At 46.2% G+C, this 19966-nt stretch overlaps 1 protein-coding gene across 1 annotated transcript in view; it reads left to right on the forward strand.

Annotated features, from left to right (window-relative positions):
• The first annotated feature begins 243 nt into the window (after window positions 1-243).
• DCDC2 (doublecortin domain containing 2) overlaps window positions 244-19966 on the forward strand; it is a 167352-nt gene continuing 147629 nt past the window's right edge. The window contains exons 1-3 of the mRNA XM_058732852.1: window positions 244-393; window positions 1120-1511; window positions 6022-6076. Coding sequence (XP_058588835.1) covers window positions 1219-1511; window positions 6022-6076 — 348 coding nt within the window. The 5' untranslated portion in view covers window positions 244-393; window positions 1120-1218. The remainder of the gene's footprint in view (window positions 394-1119; window positions 1512-6021; window positions 6077-19966) is intronic.

Below are 19966 nucleotides of genomic sequence, written 5' to 3' on the forward strand. Positions count from 1 at the left end.
AGCGCCTGGCACACAGTAGGCGTCCATTCGGAGAATGACCGCCCGATAACCCAGACTTTCCCTCCACCCCCGCCCCCAACCCTCACTTCTCCACTCTCTCCCCGGAGCCTGCTGGCAAAGCCCAAGGGGCTCGGGCGCGCGCATGGACTCGTTCGCGGACTCGGCTCCGCCCGTGGCTGCAGTTGCTATGGAAACGGCGAGAAGTAACAAGTCCAACCCCCCCCCCCCCTCCCCCGGGGCGAGGGAGGCCCGCGGAGACAACGGCAGCGGAGGAACAGCGGGAGCGCCGCGCCACCGCGGGGTTGAGCGCTGTGCCGGCGGAGCCGCCGCGCTGCGCCCCCTCCGGGCCCGCCCGAGCCGCCCCTCCCCCAGCCGGCCCTCCAGTGTCGCCAGGTACCCCAGCGGCGGGCGGCCCCACCCCACCCACCGCCTCCCGTCCTGGGACTCGGTTGCGCGCCGCTGCCCGCAGTGTTCAAACGGTGCCCACGGGACCTTGGCCGGCGGCGGCGCGGAGGGTCGCGGGAGGGGGCGAGGGGTCCCGGAAGCTCGAGCCTCCCCCATAGCCCTCAAGTTCTCTCTCTCTCTCTCTCTCTCTCTCTCTCTCTCTCTCTCTCTCTCTCTGTCTCTCAGTGCATGTTAGGCTATTACTTTTCAGCAAATAAAAATCTGGGCAATTCCAGGCAGAACTTAATTGCTTTCATTTGGGGGAGCAAGCAGGAGACAGAAGTGAGGAAGCAAGGAGAGAAAAGCCTTTTGGAAAGAGTAACACGAATATGCTATTAGAAATGGAGCTTGGGCATCTTTCTAATCCGTGTGTGCGTGTGAGCGCGCGTGCCCACCTCTCGGTCCGGCGCCCCCTCCGCTTGCCTGCGTAAAGCCCCTCGCGCGCTCCTGTCCGGCGGCGGCTGCACCTGGGCTCGGCCGGTGGCCTGCGAAGCAGGTGTGGTGCGTGCACGGCGAGCGCTGATTGGCTGTCCAGACTTTGGTGAAATACCTGGACGTGGCCCGCGAGTCCGCAGCCCGCAGGGTCTCGGCTGGGTGCACGCCAGGCTCCCTGCAGCTGCTCCTTTTTTTTTTTTTTTTTTTTTTTTAAACCGCGGGCTTGTCTGTTTCGCGTAGGTTTCAGGAAGCGACCCCCACGGGGTGCGTGCTGTGAGGCCGCCGGGCAGCAGAGGCGCCTCCCGGGAGGAGCCAGCCGGGCGGCGTCCCGCGGGGAAGATGAGCGGCACCGGCGCCAGGTCCAGCCACCTGTCCCAGCCGGTCGTGAAGAGCGTGCTGGTGTACCGCAACGGGGACCCCTTCTTCGCCGGCCGCCGCGTCGTCATCCATGAGAAGAAGGTGTCCAGCTTCGACGTCTTTCTGAAGGAGGTGACGGGCGGCGTTCAGGCGCCCTTTGGAGCCGTCAGGAACATCTATACCCCGCGCACCGGGCACCGCATCCGGAAGCTAGACCAGATCCAGAGCGGGGGCAACTACGTGGCCGGAGGCCAGGAAGCCTTCAAGAAACTCAAGTGAGTCTGTCTGTCCCCACCGCCGCCCACCACTGTCCGTTGCATGAAAGTGTGGGGTTGGCTTGGGGGAAAGCAGTGAGCCCCGCCTCGCCCACCCTCGGCGTGTCCAGGGGCTGTGAGTGCGCGGAGCCCCTGCTGCAGGTGGGGTGGGGGGTTGAAAGTGTGACCGGAGAAGGAATTTCACTTGGGTAGCAGGAGGAACAGGAATCTTAGAAAAGTCTTCAGTGACCAGACTGGTCATTTAGCACTTTCCGTTCTGTTTATCCTTTCCTCTTTTTTCCTTTTTCTTGGAACCTGCCCTTTTGAGTTTAAAGATTTCTTAAAGATTATTTAGAAATGTTGGATATTGTGTCACCAGAGGAGAAAATTGTTTTCTGCATTTCACCCCCCTACTGTTTAAATTCTTCCAGACTTGCATTCCGAGTAGAGCTGACCACGCCCCCACGGTTGTGACCCTCTCCAGCCCGCACAGCCTGCACGTTTATGCTATTAGCCTTATGTTTGGAAAAGCTTATTGGCTTACTGTGTTTGTCTACAGGTCTGTCTCTAGGTACTTGAGGGCTAAGACCTTCAAGCACAGGGGTCACTGTTGGTGCTTATTCCCAGGTCCCGGCAGAGAGGTCGCTCATAGTAGGTGTTCAGTGAGTGAGCAAACTGCTTAGGTCTGTGAAGAGAAGGATGATAAGATGTGACTGCTTGCCTTTAAGAGTTTACGATCTAACAGGAGAGAGACTACATGCACACAGGACTAACTGCGCTTAGAAAAAAAATAAAGTCCTGTGGAAGTTCACAGTTGAGGGAGATTATTCCTGGTGGAGGTGGGTATTGCAGGGCAGGTAGATTTTTAATAGTGCATAGTTTTTTTGTTTTGTTTTGTTTTTACTGCGTTAATTGAAATATATTTCACATAGCATAAAGTTCACCTATTTTAATCGTTTCTGTTAGGTTCATGGAGTTTTGCAATATCACTACAGGCTAATATTAAAACATTTCCATCAGTCCAAAATGAAACCCCATCCCAATTTCCCTTTCTCCCCGTCCTCTTGATGAGGGAACTTCGGGCAAGCTGAGGGCAAAGGACAGACTAACAGTCCTGCCCCTTCCTCCCCCACCCCCAGGTGGAATATGTGTGATATTCCTCAGACACTCCTGGCTACTCAAGAACAAAGGAAAGGGGTTTAAGTGTTTGCCTTGGTGGTGGAGGAAACTAAGGCAAATGAGAAATTAAATTCCCTTACTGCCTACAGCCCATTGACAAGTCCTTGAAACTAACAGAGTAACCTCCTTCTAGGAGCTCAGCTGCGTGGATGCTGATACTTTGCTGGGGGCAATAGGGAATCTTGGCTTAACAGTATCCTGACCCCCCCCCCCCAACCCCCCAGGATCCTGTAAGTCTACTTTAACATATAAAATTCCTTTGGAAACGTCCTTTATCTCAACTCTGCCATAAAATATATGCTGACAATCATACTTCAAGCTTATGGCCCCTCATATACATCTGAAGGGCCTCATGACTTGAGGTTTTACTAAACAGTAGTAAATGGCATTTTCCTAACAACAGCTAGACCCTCAAAGTTCTGGAAACCTTGCGTCCAAAATATCTTAGAGACTTACTCTATCCCTAACCCCCTCCCAACCTGAGGGCATATAATAATCGGTTACCCGTCACAACCCCAGTGCAGCCCTTCCTGCCCACGGGTCCTGTCCCTGTGCTTTAATAAAATCACCTTTTTGCACCAAAGACATCTTCAAGAATTCTTTCTTGGCCGTCAGTTCCGACCCCCCCACCATCAGCCCAAAACCCCATCCGTCTGGCATCTGCTAATCTATGCTCTGCCCTCTATGGATTTGTCTGTTCTGGATATTTCATATCAATGGAATCACACAATATGTGGCCCTTTGTGTTCCTGGCTTCTTTCACTTGGCCTGAATGTTTTCCAGACTCATGCATATTGTAGTGGGTATCAGAACTTCATTCTTTTTATTGTTGAAGAATATTCCATGGTATGCTGTGCCACATTTTGTTTCTCCATTAATCAGGTGATAGATATTTGGGCTATTATGAAATGATGCTGCCAGAAACAATCGTGTGCAAGTTTCCACTTTTCTTGTTTATATACGTAGGAGTGGGATTCCTGGATTGTGTGGAAACTTTGTATTTCATAGCTTTTAATATATTTTAATTGAAATTGAGCTTGGGCCTCAGGATAGCAAAAACTATCTTCAGCGTAAAGTGTGTGCTTGTGAATTCTGGTTTTAACTGTATAGAAATATTTTCCCAAATATCACTAGTGTCGTCAGATACCATTTTTCTTTTCCTAAATTTGCTTAAACTGAGTTCTGAATGTTCTGCCTTTTCTTCTGCTGGACATTCCTTTTATGTGAGGTGAGGGATACATTTGGATTCCGTTTTCCCTTCTTGGAAAGCTCCTTTACTCCTTTAGCACCCTTTGTCTAACTTCATAGAAAAGAACTAAGTGAAACGATGCGCAAGACACTTAGATCTTGAGTCTCAAAATCAGACCTGAGACTGAGCTGATCGTTAGCTGTGTATCCTTGAGCCACGGGACTCAGCTGGTGCCTCTTCCTGATGCCGACGAGGAGCGTAAACCGTTCCTACTTGCCAGGGTTGTTAGAAAAGCGAATGGTGTGGACGTCAATGTGCTTTGTGAACACCAAAATGTCATAGAAAATGCAAACCATCTGTACGTCCAGTTCCTTCCATCACGTACTTTGTTGATTTTTCTTTTATTAAATAATTCCTGTAAAAAGCAATGTCATGGGAATGGAAGTATATTTCAGAATCTATTAACAGCTCAAAGTTGCAGATTCACTTTTGTAACTCCCTGTGTTTTTGGTTTACTTGGCCCTGCCCACTCAAAAGATAAAAAGAGGTCCAGTTCCAAACCAAATAGAAAGGTCACTTCAGAGTCATTATGTATAGGTAAGAGATCTGCATGGTTGTTTTTGCTTTTAGTTGACATACAAAAACACTGAGTTTGTCATGACAGGTTCCGTTGCTAGTTTTCCATGCTGACGGATGAATAGTGGATTCATTTCAGTTAAAGGAGTAGTATCTATGGTTATCATGATTAGAAGCCAAGAAGATTTAAGTAATGAGTATATTTGAAGCTTAGCAGTTGCAAGTTTACCTAACGGTTGGGGCAACTGGCAGAACAAAAGACAGGCCAGAAGATATTGAGGGTAATTTGTGTCATTTAGACCCTAAATGATGTTGGAGAATTTAGCATTGGTGGAAAAATAGTACTCAAATGAAAATGATCATCTTCCTTCTTGAATTTCTTTTACTCAGATTTTCCCTAATATTGTTGAAACCATAATTAAACTCGAGGTAGTTATTAAACTTTTATTGTATAGCACAGGATTGTAAAGGTAGTTATTTTCCCCAAAGTTTTCCTGTGCGTTTTTGGAAGTTGACTCTGCTTCGTTAATCTTGTGGATCCAGGATCGCTTTTCTTCACATGACAGTTAACATGTTTTGCTATCATGTCAGAAAGCAGTCCCTCCCTGCCAATTTGCAAAAGAGCCATTTTATTGCTAAGCAAAGGGAGTTCTGCACTGTCCTATGTAAACCCTATTCATGTAAGAAAAATGTAATTTCCAGTGGTATTGATTAACTGAAGCATCCTATCCCAAAATGGAAGCAAAATAATAAAACATAGCTATAATTAATCCTAATATAAACTTTTTTTTGCAACTCAGCGATTACAGTAATTGAGGTATCTGTCTTTGTATTTATGGTTATAAATTAAATGCTAGATTTATACTTTTTTATACTGAAACATTTATTTAGCACCTGCTCTGTATGAATCACAGTGGGGACCAGATCACAGTGGTGGACTTAGGGCTTGACATTGACCAAAGTATACAGTGTGTAGAATGATCACTAGTTAATATCTATAGTAAGTAGCAATGGAGTAATAGGGGTCTCCAGAGGTTAACTAGTCCAGCGATGTGCATTTTAGCCGAACCAATGCCTAAACCATCCCACATGGCTGAGCATTTCTGTATTATGAAGGTGCTTTCAAAGGGGAGAAGATTCCCCAGGCTTTCACAGATGGTCTAATGCCGTGCTATAGCAGTACTTTCTTTGTTTTGACCTAAAGGCTGTGTTTAATGGAACCATTAAGCACCATCACAGGCAAACCACTCTTTATGTCAAAATTGACATAAGAACTAGAAACACCACATATATAGTCAGGGGCCAAATATTGTTGGGGGAAAATGTCCCCCCTAAGAAGTATGTATTTCCAAGCCTTCAGTTTCATTGAAGTTGAGACCAGAGGACATATATCCACTCTGGTTGTTGATACTGAAAGCAGTTCCTACCACCACAATTGCTTTTAATTAGTAGCCACTGATTTTTTGCTTTAGGCATAAGTATTTCCTATGGCTTGCTTTGCTTTTTAATAATTTTTAGTAAGAAAATTATATAACTGACTCAAAAGCAATAAAAGAAACCCTTATTGTTTTTCTTTTTCTCCCCCAGTTACTTGGACATAGGAGAAACCAAGAAAAGACCTATGGAAGTTGTTAACACAGAGGTAACCTGAATCACATTTTGAAGGTTCAAGTTAATAACAGGTGCCATATTTCTGGGTCTTAGAATTTGGATGACATTCTAATCGTTTATAGACAAAGGTATAAATTTTTCAGGTTTTGCTTATGTTCTAGCTAATGAATGACCGCTAGAGTTTAGTATCTGTAGCAAATACAAAGTGCATTAGTGAATTGGTTCTGGGTGTAATTTTGTTTGAAGGATCCACGACCGTTCAAAGTAGGCTGCCTTGCTTGAAATTGGTGACCGAGGCTGAATTTCTGGGCTAGAATGTGAGATGTGTGAATTCTTTAAAAACGAGCATCTATTTGCTCTGGATTCTGGGTCTCCGATGAAGACGTTGTGCCTGGCAAAGTGCAACAGGTGTGCAATGAAGCTTTCTAATATACTTTTTAAAAAACGATTGTCCTTAATAAGGGAAGCATTCACCAGGATTCTCATTAACTTCTAATTGTTCTTGCACTTCGGAGCAGTGGCTGCTGTTTTCTCTTTAGCAAGGTCTGTGCCCCAGCCACACAGACCAGACTCTGATCTAGCAATGCACATCTTCCCTGTGAGGAAACTCGCCCCTTCCCTTCAGCCAGGAGACTGTATCTCTTTCATTCTGTTTCTAACTGGTGACTCCCTCCACTTCTTTCTTCTTGCTGCATAGACCGTGCTGTGCTAATAACCCACGAAGACTTCCAGAGGGGATAAAGAGGAAGAAGGAGCAGAAATTTGGGTTTGCAGAGGAGTTGGGAGAGGTGGCGAGAAACAGCGTGTCTGTGCTCGTGGACTACCCAAGTCCTCCCCTTCCACTTGTTCCCCTGGGCCCTCTGCCCCACTTCCGTCCTCCCCCGCCCACCTTCCTGGTCTGGATGAGTGTGTTTTCATCCACTGTACTGTGCATTCCCAGCCTCATCTTCAACACAGAGACCTTCCTCCCCAAAGTCCACACCATGACCACCCTCAACGCCTGCTTTGAGCAAGGGGAGTCCCTACTTTCATTGCCAGAAAGGGAGAGTTTTCTGTTCCTGCCCCCCCCCCCCCAAGGGAACCGTGAATGTACTTTCCTGTAAAGGTATCGCTTCAACAGTTGGTTCTACAGTGTTCTTACTGTTGTTTTGAGGTAACACGCAAGCTCTTGTGAGTTGTTCTGAGAGCCTAACGATTACGTGTGTAGTTCTTACTGTGGGGAAGTACCTCTCTCTTTTCCACAGCCAATATACAGTCAAACTTTTAGAATTCAACAAGTTGGAAAGTTAGAGGATGATCTATGTTCAGAATTTGACAACAGACTTGATAGACACTGGCCTTTCACAAAAATTGTAGATGCTGTTTTCTTACTCTAAGGGAGTGATTCCATTCAACATTCGTGTCTTTGGAGAAAAGCTTGCACACTATGTTAAAGTCTATTGGTGACCCCTGTTCTTTGGAGGAAGATAGCCTATCTTATTCCCAACCACAGGGAGGGGTTCACAGAATCCTTGAAGTCAGTCCAGAATATGAATACCTAGTACCGGAGGGTAGAGAACAGTTTCAAAGGGGAGACGTTTCAATGCTCATTCAAAGATGTCCCAGTATGAAGGGTGAGTCAAATTGCTTATCGGAATTGGGGGCATTTCCCTCAAGTCTGAGGTCATGTCATACTGTTAGAGTTGTCTGGGCTGGGTACATAATAAAGGCCATGACACTAATGCACATGATTCAGTTATCACAATTGCTTAAAACATTGGTTCTAGGAATTCCCGGTACGTGGTACTCTAGGAAGACCCTTGTAGTTCAGTTGGATGTGTAGCACTGTGTCCTAGCCACCGTGGTCCCATTTGCACACGTGGCAGGAAGCCCAGGCAGCGGGCGCTGGGAGTTAGTGGCACTCCTTCCCTTCTCCCAGAGCGTCCTCACCCACATCCATGATATGACCTGGGTGCTCTTTAGATAGTTCAGAATTCAGACACCATGGTATCCACTTGCCGACCGCAGGTCACTGTAACAAGAAGGTACAGGTCACCTTGACATTGGAAGTCCTTTTGTGGTTTCTGTCATTGCTTTTCTGTTCCACGAGGCTCATCTTTGAAGAGACACTGACAGGACAGCCAGGCCTGTTCTTGGTGGTCATATCACTGGGACGGAGAGAGGCAGACCTCTAATGGACCTCTTCTGCTAACCCCGAAGAAGTCCATGGTCTTATTCGGCCAACACTTAGGACAGCAGGAGGAAGTGGGGGTGAAACAGGAAGAAAGGGGAAGAAGAAAAAGGAGATAGGAATTAGAAAATGACAAGGTGGCTATGTGGTGGTTTGCACCTGCTCCAAGGTGAGATAGCACTGTGGGCTCAGAACAGACTTCTAATGCCTCCCTACATGCAGGTCTTGTTTTTACCAATATCCGGGTAACGAAAGCTCCTGGACTCTGCTTGTACTCTTGCCCCCAGTCCTCAGCCACTGAGGACCTTGGTAGCGTATCTCTTATTTACATTCCCCATCTTCTCCTTGCTTCCTTCTCCCCTCCTCTCAGCCCAGGTGCAGATCTCTTGTGATGTGTCCACGTTCCAAGTCAACTCACCAGTGTCTCTCTTTCCTCTGTCACCTAAGCAGAGGAGGCCTCTGTCCTCCAGTGCTAGAAGCCTCTGGTCTGCATCTGGGACACCTTTTGTCTCTTCCTTACCAGCCTGCACTGTGCTCTTGCCTTTTTGCTTCACCCGAATGAGCTTTTTCTTACTTTTCCAATAACTGCTTTGCTTTCACGGGACTGGATGCCGATACCGAGCAGCATGGTGGGCAGAGCGCTGGGGGGTGGGGTGGGGTGCAAAACTCAAGAAGACCTGGGTAACCCCTCACCCTGAGGAATAACAGTCTTACCGAAAAGACGGATATACAAACATCTCTAGTACCACCTGATAAGCGATTTCATTTGTTAGGGATTCAGTCCTGTTCGGGTCGTGTGTCGAGCTGTTTAAGTGCTTTTGACCCCATCCTGTTGTGACAAAGCCATTCGTGAGCCCTTCAAGTGGAAGCTTCCTTCTTTGACGTAGTGTTGTAGATCTTTCCAGTCGTCCTGTGCTGTATTTCACCCATGTAGTGGCATCCTTTAGATTGTGACATTCTTAATGTCACTCTGTGTTACTGTGTGGGAGGCCTTGGTGTATGTTATATAGGAGGGGACTGGCAGACAAATGGCTACAGAACTCAGGTGCTATGCTGGGGGCCGGTTGGGGGGGGGTGTCCAGGCAGAAATGAAGACTTCCCTGCTCTTTCTTTTGGGGGATTTGGGGTCCAGGGGAGAGGACTGGGGAGCAAACCCACCATTGTTACCCAGGGCCTGGGTGCTGGGCTAGAGGTTTGCTGGGAGGACTGTCGAGTTGCAGGTGCTAGGTTTAGGGTTATGGGTCAGGGTCGTTTCTTTTCCACCTGCTTCTCTTAAGGTTTTGAGAACGTCTCTTCCTACAACTTGATTAAGGGAGATTATTTAATGCTTCCGTCTGTGTAAGAGGCACAGCGTGTCTCCCACTGAAAGAGTGGAAGTCAGCCGGGGATAGAAGAGAGCGGACCCACGGCAAGCCGGCCGCAAAGTAAGCGTACGATGTGGCTTCTCCCACAGTTGTGCTGTGCGCCAGCCGTAAGATGCCAAAAGGACCCCTCTTTCAGTGATTCCCGCCCTTTTAGCCCTGACCTTCCAGACCTGCTTTGCGGTGCCCATATTTTCCTGGGGATCTCGAATCGCTGAACCGCCTTCGCCTCATCACCACCCCCGCGTTATTCTCCGCTTCTCCTCATCTCACCTCCAGACCGCGATCCATCCAGAACTGAATCTGCTTCCCTGAGACACCTCCTCGGACTCCTCCGAGGAGGACCCAAACCTTACCTAAGATGCTCCCCTCCCCCCGTCTCAGCCTCCCTGCGCTTTCTCCAAGGGCCGCCCCTTGCTGCACCAAGTCAATGAATGCGGTTTCGTGGGACCGCAGGTGGGTTCCTGTTCTAGCTGCTTAGGCTCGGCAGTGCGTGCGTGCGTGTGCGTGCGTGTGTGTGTGTGTGTGTCAGAGCTGCACCTTCGGTTGTGAGTCTCCGGGAGGTCTGCGGGTTCTGCGCTGAACCCGGCAGAAATGGGGTGGTAATGGTTGTAATTCCCTACAGTCCTGCATACTCCTTATCAACAGTTAAGGGAGGCGTCTCGTGCCTCCTGCGTGCCTCCTGAGTGCCTCACGTCGCACGTGAGTGGGATGTTGCTAATGACTAAGAGGTCTTCCCGGCCACCGTCTATTTCGATTTTGTTTCAGGGATAAAGTTAGTTGCAGGTAAACCTTTGTGTCGTAAGACACATTTATTGTCTCTGGAGCGTAATTTGGAGCCATAGTAAATGAACGTTATTCAAGTAGCCAGGGTTGATTGTGTGCCCGCTGTGTGCCAGGCGGTGTGCCCCTGACCCACGAGCCAAGCCGCAGGGCCCCTGTCCTCATGGACTGGACGCTCTTTAGCTTCTCTTGCTTGCTGTGGTTGACCTTAACTCCGTAGACTGATCTTTGTTGAAGAACTTGTACATTTCCTAAGTGGGGGGGGGGGGGGTCTTGTTTGGAGGGCTAAAACAGTTTTTGCACTGAATATCAGACTTCCTTGTCCTTTTTTTTTTTTTTTTAATTTTTGAACGTTTTAAATTTATTTTTGAGAGACAGAGAAAGAGCATGAGTGGGGGAGGGGCAGAGAGAGAGGGAGACACAGAATCTGAAGGAAGCAGGCTCCAGGCTCTGAGCGGTCAGCTCAAAGCTAGACACAGGGCTCGAACCCACGACCCGTGAGATCGTGACTTGAGCCGAACTGAACCACCCAGTGGTAACCGACTGAACCACCCAGGCACCCCCAAACTTCCTCATTCTTAAAGGTACCTTGGTCTCATATTCCAGTTCAGGCTCTGGTCTTTGACCTTCCTTGTTGGCTTCCTCTGTGGGAGTCTCCCTCTGTGGCCTCTTCTCAACCCCCAGTGAAAGTTTCTATCAATGCCTAATACAGAAGAACTTGGAGCTTTATTTTATTTTCTTGAATACTGCTCATGTGTGTTCTCAGAGTCCTCAGAAAAGATCATTTTTACCCCCTTCCTCACATTTATATATATATACATATTTTTAAAATTTTATGTTTATTTAGTTTTGAGACAGAGAGAGACAGAGCATGAACAGGGGAGGGTCAGAGAGAGAGGGAGACACAGAATCTGAAACAGGCTCCGGGCACCGAGCTGTCAGCACAGAGCCCGACACGGGGCTCGAACCCACGGACCGCGAGATCATGACCTGGGCTGAAGACGGACGCTCAACCAACTGAGCCACCCAGGCGCCCCCCTCACATTTATGTTTTTTAAAAAATCAAGGATCGGTTTGGTTTTCTTCTTTTATTATCTGTTCTTTCTCATCTGCTAGTGGAGGTGCCAGAACATGTGCAGTGACAGGCAGAGGTCACACTCGCCTCATTCTATATGATCTATCCAGGAATGAGTGTGCCGTCTGCAGTTCTGAGAGGTGGTGCCTTAAAAAGAAATCTGCAAATTCAAATCAGAGAGAAGATCCCAGTGAATGCCTTTCCAGAGAGATGGGCGCCTCCTTGTTGGATAAGCCATCAGGTTGAATCCTCCTGAGTATGTGTCCCTCATCTTTAGACTGTTCAATTATGCAGAATTTGAGTAAACCTTGTGTCTTCCTAGTGGGGAGGAACCCTTGCAGGAGCCTCTTGGAGAGGAGGAGAGGTAGGGAGAGAGTTTTCTGGAACGTCAAAGCTTTAGCTCCTCTGACAAGTTTGCGATAATGGGGGGTTGTCCGCACTTCAGGTCAGCTGCTCTGGTGCACGTCTTTAAGGTTTTGAATATAACCTTTAAAACTTCATATCTCAGCTTAATCATTAATGCATACTCTCTAATGAAACATACTATGAAATTTGTTACTTAAAGGCTCTTGGTTGGAAATGGGATTCTAGACATTAAATTGGGTGTAATTATTAACCATACTGTGGGGAAGGCATGGGGCTCTGTGGTTTAACTCACTAATCGTTAGCCTGGGAATTCTGGGTTCAAAGGGGGAATGACTAAATAGTTAAAGTCCTAAATATTTCTTTAACTTAGGGAAAGATTTCCAGATTATGGTAGACAGGTTTGCTGATCTAATGAGGAATCAAAGAAGATAAAGCCCACTTCAGTGAGTTCTTTCCACAGTAATTGAAGCCCCTCCCCAGTCTTTTATTTCCCCCCTTCCCCCACTTCTCTGAGGCAACTGCTAAGTAAGAGGCATTTTTTTCCAAGGATAGCTAGTTCCCATCATGGTCATGGTGAGTATGACCTTGCCAAGGCTCTGTGAAGACACAGTTTTCTATTAAAGCACAACTGGCTATATTTCATTTTTCTTTCACACTTTCTTGTGTTACCTTTTTCTCAGTATTGAGCTGTGTGTGTTTGAACAAGAGAGACGTGTGTACATCAATCTGGAAAATATTGGTCTAATGAAAACTGTCTGTTAATAACCCTAATCACCTCTGATCAAAAGCTGAAGGGTTGGTCTATTAGTTGGTTAGTTGGTCTATTAGCATGAATCATGACATTTGTTCCAAGTATTTTGCATTCTATCTGGTATTTAATTTTTTTTTAAGTTTATGTATTTATTTTGAGAGGGGGAGAGAGAGAAAGAGAGAATGCTCATGCAGTTGGGGGAGGGGCAGAGAGAGGGGGAGAGAGAACCCCAAGCAGGCTCCTCACTGTCAGCACAGAGCCCGGTGTGGGGCTCCATCCCATGAACCCTGAGATTATGATCTGAGCTGAAACTAAGAGTCGACGCTTAACCGACTACCCAGGCACCCCTTCTTCAGCTGGCATTTAGACATGATTTTAGGAAATTGAATGTGAAAGCATAAGACATGTGAATTAGAACATGTATCATTTTAAAATTTCTAGTAATAAGCTATTGTAAGCAAGCATAAGAATATAATGAACATTTACAAAATAATTATCAACCTTTTGAGAGGAAAACAGAAAAAGTATCTCATAAAATAAATTCCTAACCAAGTGTGTATGTTTAAAAATACCATTTGGATGAGGTATCAAACTATTCTCAATAAGACATTTCATGTAAGTCCCCACTAAACAGCAAAACCTATTGAACAGAGAAAAACTTCTTGTTCTTGACACCGCATGGGACTCAGACATGTACAGGATGAGATTTTCAAGTTCTGCCAAAGCGTGCCAAGCTTTCAGTTGTACACTTACCAAGAGGAGCTTTTGGAGTTGTCTGGAAAGGTCAAAGGGACTATTCAGGATGAAAGCATGATGATTTCCATGAGGCAGGAATCATAAGGAAATGATGACCAAATAAATAGCCAAAGATAGCCAAGGTAGACAAATGAATCATGCCCAGCCTTTTATTGATTACTGCTCATGCGCGATTTCACATTCTCTCAAGACTATTTATCAAGAGCCAGGCAGTGGGCTAGATTCCAGCCATATGGACATAAAAAGACGTTTGCCAGGTGCCAATCATAAAGTACAACAAGGTAATGTTGTAGGAAGACTCTAGAAAGAGTCTGAAGAGCTAAGCTACACCAGAAAGAATAAAAAAATTGAAATAATACCAGAGGTTGTTACTCCGAGGGGATAAAACGATTTACTCAGACCTAGTCAATAATTGGCTTCGGTACCTACAAAGAATATAGTGACTAGCTCTTCTCCATCACAGCTGGTTACCAAAAAGGGAGAGCCAAAATTATAACGTGAGGGTTGAAGAGTTTGGGTCAGATTGATTGAAAGAAAACTTAAAAAAACCCCAGCAAACCACAACATTGGTGAAGACTACTAACCACTTATTTAAAGTCATGTCTCCTTTCTATCCATTTCTAATAATGAACCCAGTTCTTCCCACTTGCATATTTCAGTTGCATAACCAAGATGGCGGAGCTGGATTGAGGTTGACTTGAGTTTCAAAATGCCCTTGAATCCAGGGCTTCGTGGGAGGCTTCCTGGGAAGCCTGGGAAGACCAAGTGCTTGGGCTGTCACACCCCCTCCACGGAGCAGGCGGTATGTGGGAGAGAGCTGCGCGAGTGACTGGCAGCGACCTATGCTGGTGCCGTGTGCCAGGATCTCTCATTTCAGGGAGTTCTTCGTTGTAAATAAGCGTGCAGTGCTGTGATGGCACTGGCACTTCCAGTCAGAATTTTTGAAAAAAACAAAATTTGAAGCAACATCGTGAAAGTAAAGGTTTTGGAGAATATTCCTGATTTGGAGTGTGGCTTTTGTATTTAGAACTGAAGGTAGCCTAACATCCTCGACCAATGCAGCAACCATCCAGATCGATGTTTCAGATTTTTTCCACTCACTATACAGATCGATGTTTCAGATTTTTCCCACATACTATTTAAGTCCCTAAAAGAAAAGCCAAGAGGGTGATACGTTAGAAGAATAATAGAAGTGAAATCCAGAGGAATCGGTACTAAGAAACAGGCATGTAACATCATCTGTGATCATAACATTGATTTTTGGTTATGATATTGAAGCTTCATCGGTGTAGGTCTAATTTAAAATTTTATTTTGCTTTAATTTAGAACAAATTTTCTGCGTTTACTGTTCCCATTTTACATGCGCTACTTGTAAAAACTTTGTTTCAAAGATCCAGAGTTGTGTAGAGTAGCAATAAATCCTTGGACTTTTGCTGGTGGAATAGAATGGGAAGAATGCCATGCTAGTGAAGCTAGGGGTTTGTGCTTGGACCCATGGGTCTTTTGGTTCTGCTAAGTCCCTGGCCCTAGACTGAACCTGAAGCATCACCCTGCCTTCTCGAGTGCAGTGCTGATTAAGATGCGGGTGAGAACCTACACGTAACGTGGCTTACCTGTATCGCGGTACTGAAAAAACAACTTTCAAGGTCTCTGTCTAGTAGGTAGGTAACAGGCTAATATGATAGTCTTATCCTTTGATACAAAGGAACAGATTTCAGTGTACTTCACAATGAGTGGATAGAAGTGTTTTTTTTTTTTTTTTTTTTTTTTTGTTAAAGATAGGGCTGTTTATTTGCATTTGGTTGATTTCAGCAGGAAGTATGCAAGTGTCTGGCTTAGTCAACAATGAAAATTCCCATTTATCATTGTGAAAGACTCCTTTATAAGCAGCCAGCCACATCAAGCTCAGATGTCATCCCATGATTACATAGTTTGGATGTTTGGTTTGTTGGAACAAGGTTTATTTCAGCCCACCTGCTAGCTGGGGCAAAGCTCTCAGTGGTAAGGGATGGTGGGAGAGTGAAAACTAAATTACTTGGTATATTTGCAGTGTCTAATGTTTAACCCAGAGCATTCTGTCCAGGAAATTTCTTATGGCAGTCCATGCCGCTTTGTATTTTTTTCCTCATCTTGTAGCAGTAAGTATTATTGAGTTTCAGAGATTTATGGACTTCCATGGCCATCTTTTTCAGATTTATTTTTTTAACATTTATTTATTTTTGAGAGAAGAGAGAGACCAAGCATGAGCAGGGAAGGGGCAGAGAGCAAGGGAGACACAGAATCGGAAGCAGGCTCCAGGCTCCTAGCTGTCAGCACAGAGCCCGACGTGGGGCCTGAACCCACGAACTGTGAGATCATGACCTGAGCTGAAATCGGCTGCTGAACCGACTGGGCCACCCAGGGCGCCCCTCCAATTATGCGTCCTAATGTAACTCTGCTGCTGACTTTTAGAAATTTCTGTGAAACAAGTCACCTGATAATCACCCAACTTGTACTTTGTAGAGTGTATGTTAATTGGTAAAAACTCCATATTCACAGCCTGTTTTTCTAGAAACAGGTAACTCAATTTCCAGTGCTACAAGTTTTGCATTAGCTAGTATGGGCTCTCCCACAGCTGCTTTTAAAAACTGGATTAAAAGAGTGATTGTAAATATCAGTTTAAAATTATATGTTTATTATCTGTATTACTGTTTCTATTACTGATAAATTATTATCTGTATTACTGTATTACTATAAAAAGAGATTCTTTTTTAAAAAAAAATTATTTTCAAGTAATCCCTACATTGGACATGGGGCTGGAACTCACAACCCCCGAGATCAAGAGTCCTCATACTCCTCTGACTGAGCTGGCCAGGCTCTGCACCTGCCTCCCGCAGAGGGATTCCCTTAGTATGGCTTTTGGAGCTGGATATCGTGTTTCTCATGAATGCTCAATTGGCTGATACTTAATTTACTCAAAGAGTATGTGGAAATTGAATTAAATTACCTTTCTGCTGGCTGGTGCTTCTCCTGGTCAGGTTGCTATTCCCTTGTGCTATTCCTGGGTCAATTATTTTATCAATAGTATTGATTAACTCTGGCTCTTATCACCTATTAGTCTATGTAAATGGGTGTACATAGTTATGTATATAGTGAAGAGAAGGCGATGTCATTTGTCACTGGAAACTTTCAGCATTTTTACTCATGACTGTAGTTTCTTTTCTTTCTTTTTTTATTTTATTTTTTTTGTTTTTTTATTTAAAAAAAAAATTTTTTTTTTAACGTTTATTTATCTTTGAGACAGAGAGAGACAGAGCATGAACAGGGGAGGGGCAGAGAGAGAGGGAAACACAGAATCTGAAACAAGCTCCAGGCTCTGAGCTGTCAGCACAGAGCCCGACGCGGGGCTCGAACTCACGGACTGTGAGATCGTGACCTGAGCCGAAGTCGGACACTTAACCGACCAAGCCACCCAGGCGCCCCTCTTTCTTTTTTTAAATTAAAGCTTGTTTACTTATTTTGAGAGAGAGGAGGGGCAGAGGGGGAGAGAGAGAGAATCCCAGGCAGGCTCCACGCTCAGCACAGAGTCTGATGCGGGGCTCGATCCCACAAGCCTGGGAGCATGACCTGAGCCAAAACAAGAGTCGGATGCTCAACCCACTTAGCCACCCAGGTGACCCTGTAATTTATTTCTAAACTCTCCTCCCCTCCCCACTTCTCTAATTCACTCGTTTCCATATAACCATGTTCAGATTGTGGTCCCCCCTCTGGGAATTCTCTTTGCTCTGCCTTCTGGTACAAAGGTAGTGGAATCGTGGGTGTCAAATTTCGTATCAACAGCACATGCCCAGTGCTTCTCATAAATGCATTCATTCATAGAAAGACAGTTTGGGCTCGATGTGTGCATTTTAATCTGTGGCAGTGTCGGTTTCACTTGTGTGTCCCAGAACCCGTGAGACGACTCTGAGTATACAGGTGGAATTAGGAATGCTAATGGCGGTCTTTGTGCGCTCCACCAAAGCCCTTCTGCAGAATTAAAGCAGATGGCTTGGGGTAGGGCAGTCTGGAGATAAATTGCTCTGTGTCTGAGCCATTATTTTAGGCCATCTTTCATGTAGGAGGGTTTGGAGCTTAAGGGAATGACACGAATCACAAGTTTATGGCTCTTCTTGGTAGTAAAAAATTAATACCACACTTTTTTTTCATAAAAAAAAGTTTTGAGCACCTATTTGTGCACGAGGCATCATGCTAATTGGATTTACAGCAGCAAGAAAGCCAGGCAAGGGCACTGCCTTCACGAAGCTCACTGTTTAGCGGAGGCAGACAAGCCGTTTAATGAAGCCTGTGGCGTGGGTGGTACCGGGGCCTGGAGGGGCAGCTCCCAGAGCCAGGGCAATCCTGGAAAGCCTCCTGGAAGAAATGGCGTGTAAGTTGAGCCCCAAAGGGATGAGGGGGTGTCAGGCAGGGCAGCAGGGGAGGAAGAGGTCCCTGCACACAGAACAGCGTGGGTGAGCATCTGCAGATGAGACAACATAGGGCATTGTTCAGAAACTCACACAAATTGTGTTTGGCTGAAGAATGGGAAGGTGCCCGGGTGGAGATGTGTGACAGACCAGAGGACCCAGCCATAAAGGGATTTTATTTATTTTTTATTTATTTATTTATTTATTTATTTATTTATTTATTTATTTATTTTAAACATTTATTTATTTTTGAGACAGAGAGAGACAGAGCATGAACAGGGCAGGGGCAGAGAGAGAGGGAGACACAGAATCTGAAACAGGCTCCAGGCTCTGAGCTGTCAGCACAGAGCCCGACGCGGGGCTCGAACTCACGGACTGCGAGATCGTGACCTGAGCTGAAGTCGGCCGCTTAACCGACTGAGCCACCCAGGCACCCCCCATAAAGGGATTTTAAAGGCGGGGCGCCTGGGTGGCTCAGTTGCTGAAGCGACTGACTCTTGATTTCGGCTCAGGTCATGATCTCATGGTTCGTGGGTTCGTAGCACAGAGCCTGCTTGGGATTCTCGCTCGCTCTCTTTCCCTGCCCCTCCCCTGCTTATGCTCTCTCTCTGTCTCAAAAATACATAAATGTTAAAAAAATTTTTCGTTTGTATTTGTTTTATTAAAAAAATTTTTTTAATGTTTCATTTTAAATTTTTTTTTTTCAACGTTTATTTATTTTTGGGACAGAGAGAGACAGAGCATGAACGGGGGAGGGACAGAGAGAGAGGGAGACACAGAATCGGAAGCAGGCTCCAGGCTCTGAGCCATCAGCCCAGAGCCTGACGCGGGGCTCGAACTCACGGACCGCGAGATCGTGACCTGGCTGAAGTCGGATGCCCAACCGACTGCGCCACCCAGGCGCCCCTAATGTTTCATTTTATTTTTGAGACAGAGACAGAGGATGGATGGGGGAGGGTCAGAGAGAGAGACACACACAGAATCTGAAGCAGGCTCCAGGCTCCGAGCTGTCAGCACAGAGCCTGATGCGGGGCTTGAACTCACAGACTGTGAGGTCATGACCTGAGCCGAAGTCGGAAGCTCAACCAACTGAGCCACCCAGGCTCCCCAGTATTTATTTTATTAAAAAAAAATTTTTTTTAATATTTACTTTCGAGAGGGAGAGAGAGAGAGATAGAACATGAGTGGGGGAGGAGCAGAGAGAGAGCGAGAGAGAGAGAGAGAGAGACACAGAATCTGAAGCAGACTCCAGACTCCGACAGTGAGATCATGACCTGAGCCCAAGTCAGATGCTTAACTGACTGAGCCATCCAGGCACCCCAAGAAAAGGTTTTTTTGAAGGAGTTTTGACTTTCTCCTAAAACCGTTGGAAGTTCCAGAAAGGGTTCAGCAGGGAGCTAGCATGGTGACTTTCGCTGTCACAGCAAGGCTGGAGCCCGGAGACCACTTAGTGGGGAGGAACGTGGGGCTCAAGGGGTGCGAGGCTGAGGGGACGGTGGAGGGACCAGACTTGAGAGGCAGGACCTAGTGGCTGGTTGGATGTGGGAATAATGAGGGGAGATCAGTGGGGTGACTCTGGGATTTCTGGCCCCGGCAGCGGGATAGATGGTTCTGTCATCACTGGGCCGATAGAGTCCCCTTTGTGGCGACAGGGAGAACGCTTTGTTGTTTGATAACTGTGACCGTCAGAAGTATTTGAAGTCTTAACTGTTTGGATATCAAGCCAACCCAAGTGTTGGAAGTTGAATAAAACTAGAGACCCACACTGGGTAGGGAGGGGGGGGGAGGGCAGAGAGAGAGAGAGAGAATTTAATCCTTATGCAGTAGGGTTGTCAGTATTTCCATTTTGCAGAGGAAGACACTGGTGACCAAGACCTGGGCCTGCAGAGCTCACGGTGATGAGGCACGAACTGTGCCCCTTGTTGGTTTTGAAGGGGCATCGAGAGGACGAAGGGCCTTATTTATTTTTTATACTTTGATTTAACGATGGTAGGAAAGAGAAGACACACAAAGAAGCCTCAGGTTTGGAAGTGAATCCAGAAGAGGGGCACAATTTCCTTTTAATATCCTTAATATCCTTTTTTCAAAAAAATGTTTATTTATTTTGGGAAGGGAGGAGGGGCAGAGGGAGAGAGACAGAGCATGGGCAGGGGAGGGGCAGAGAGAGAGGGAGACACAGAATCCGAAGCAGGCTCCAGGCTCTGAGCTGTCAGCACA

The sequence above is a fragment of the Neofelis nebulosa genome, chromosome 6, assembly GCF_028018385.1.
Source record: "Neofelis nebulosa isolate mNeoNeb1 chromosome 6, mNeoNeb1.pri, whole genome shotgun sequence".
Taxonomy (NCBI): Eukaryota; Metazoa; Chordata; class Mammalia; order Carnivora; family Felidae; genus Neofelis; species Neofelis nebulosa.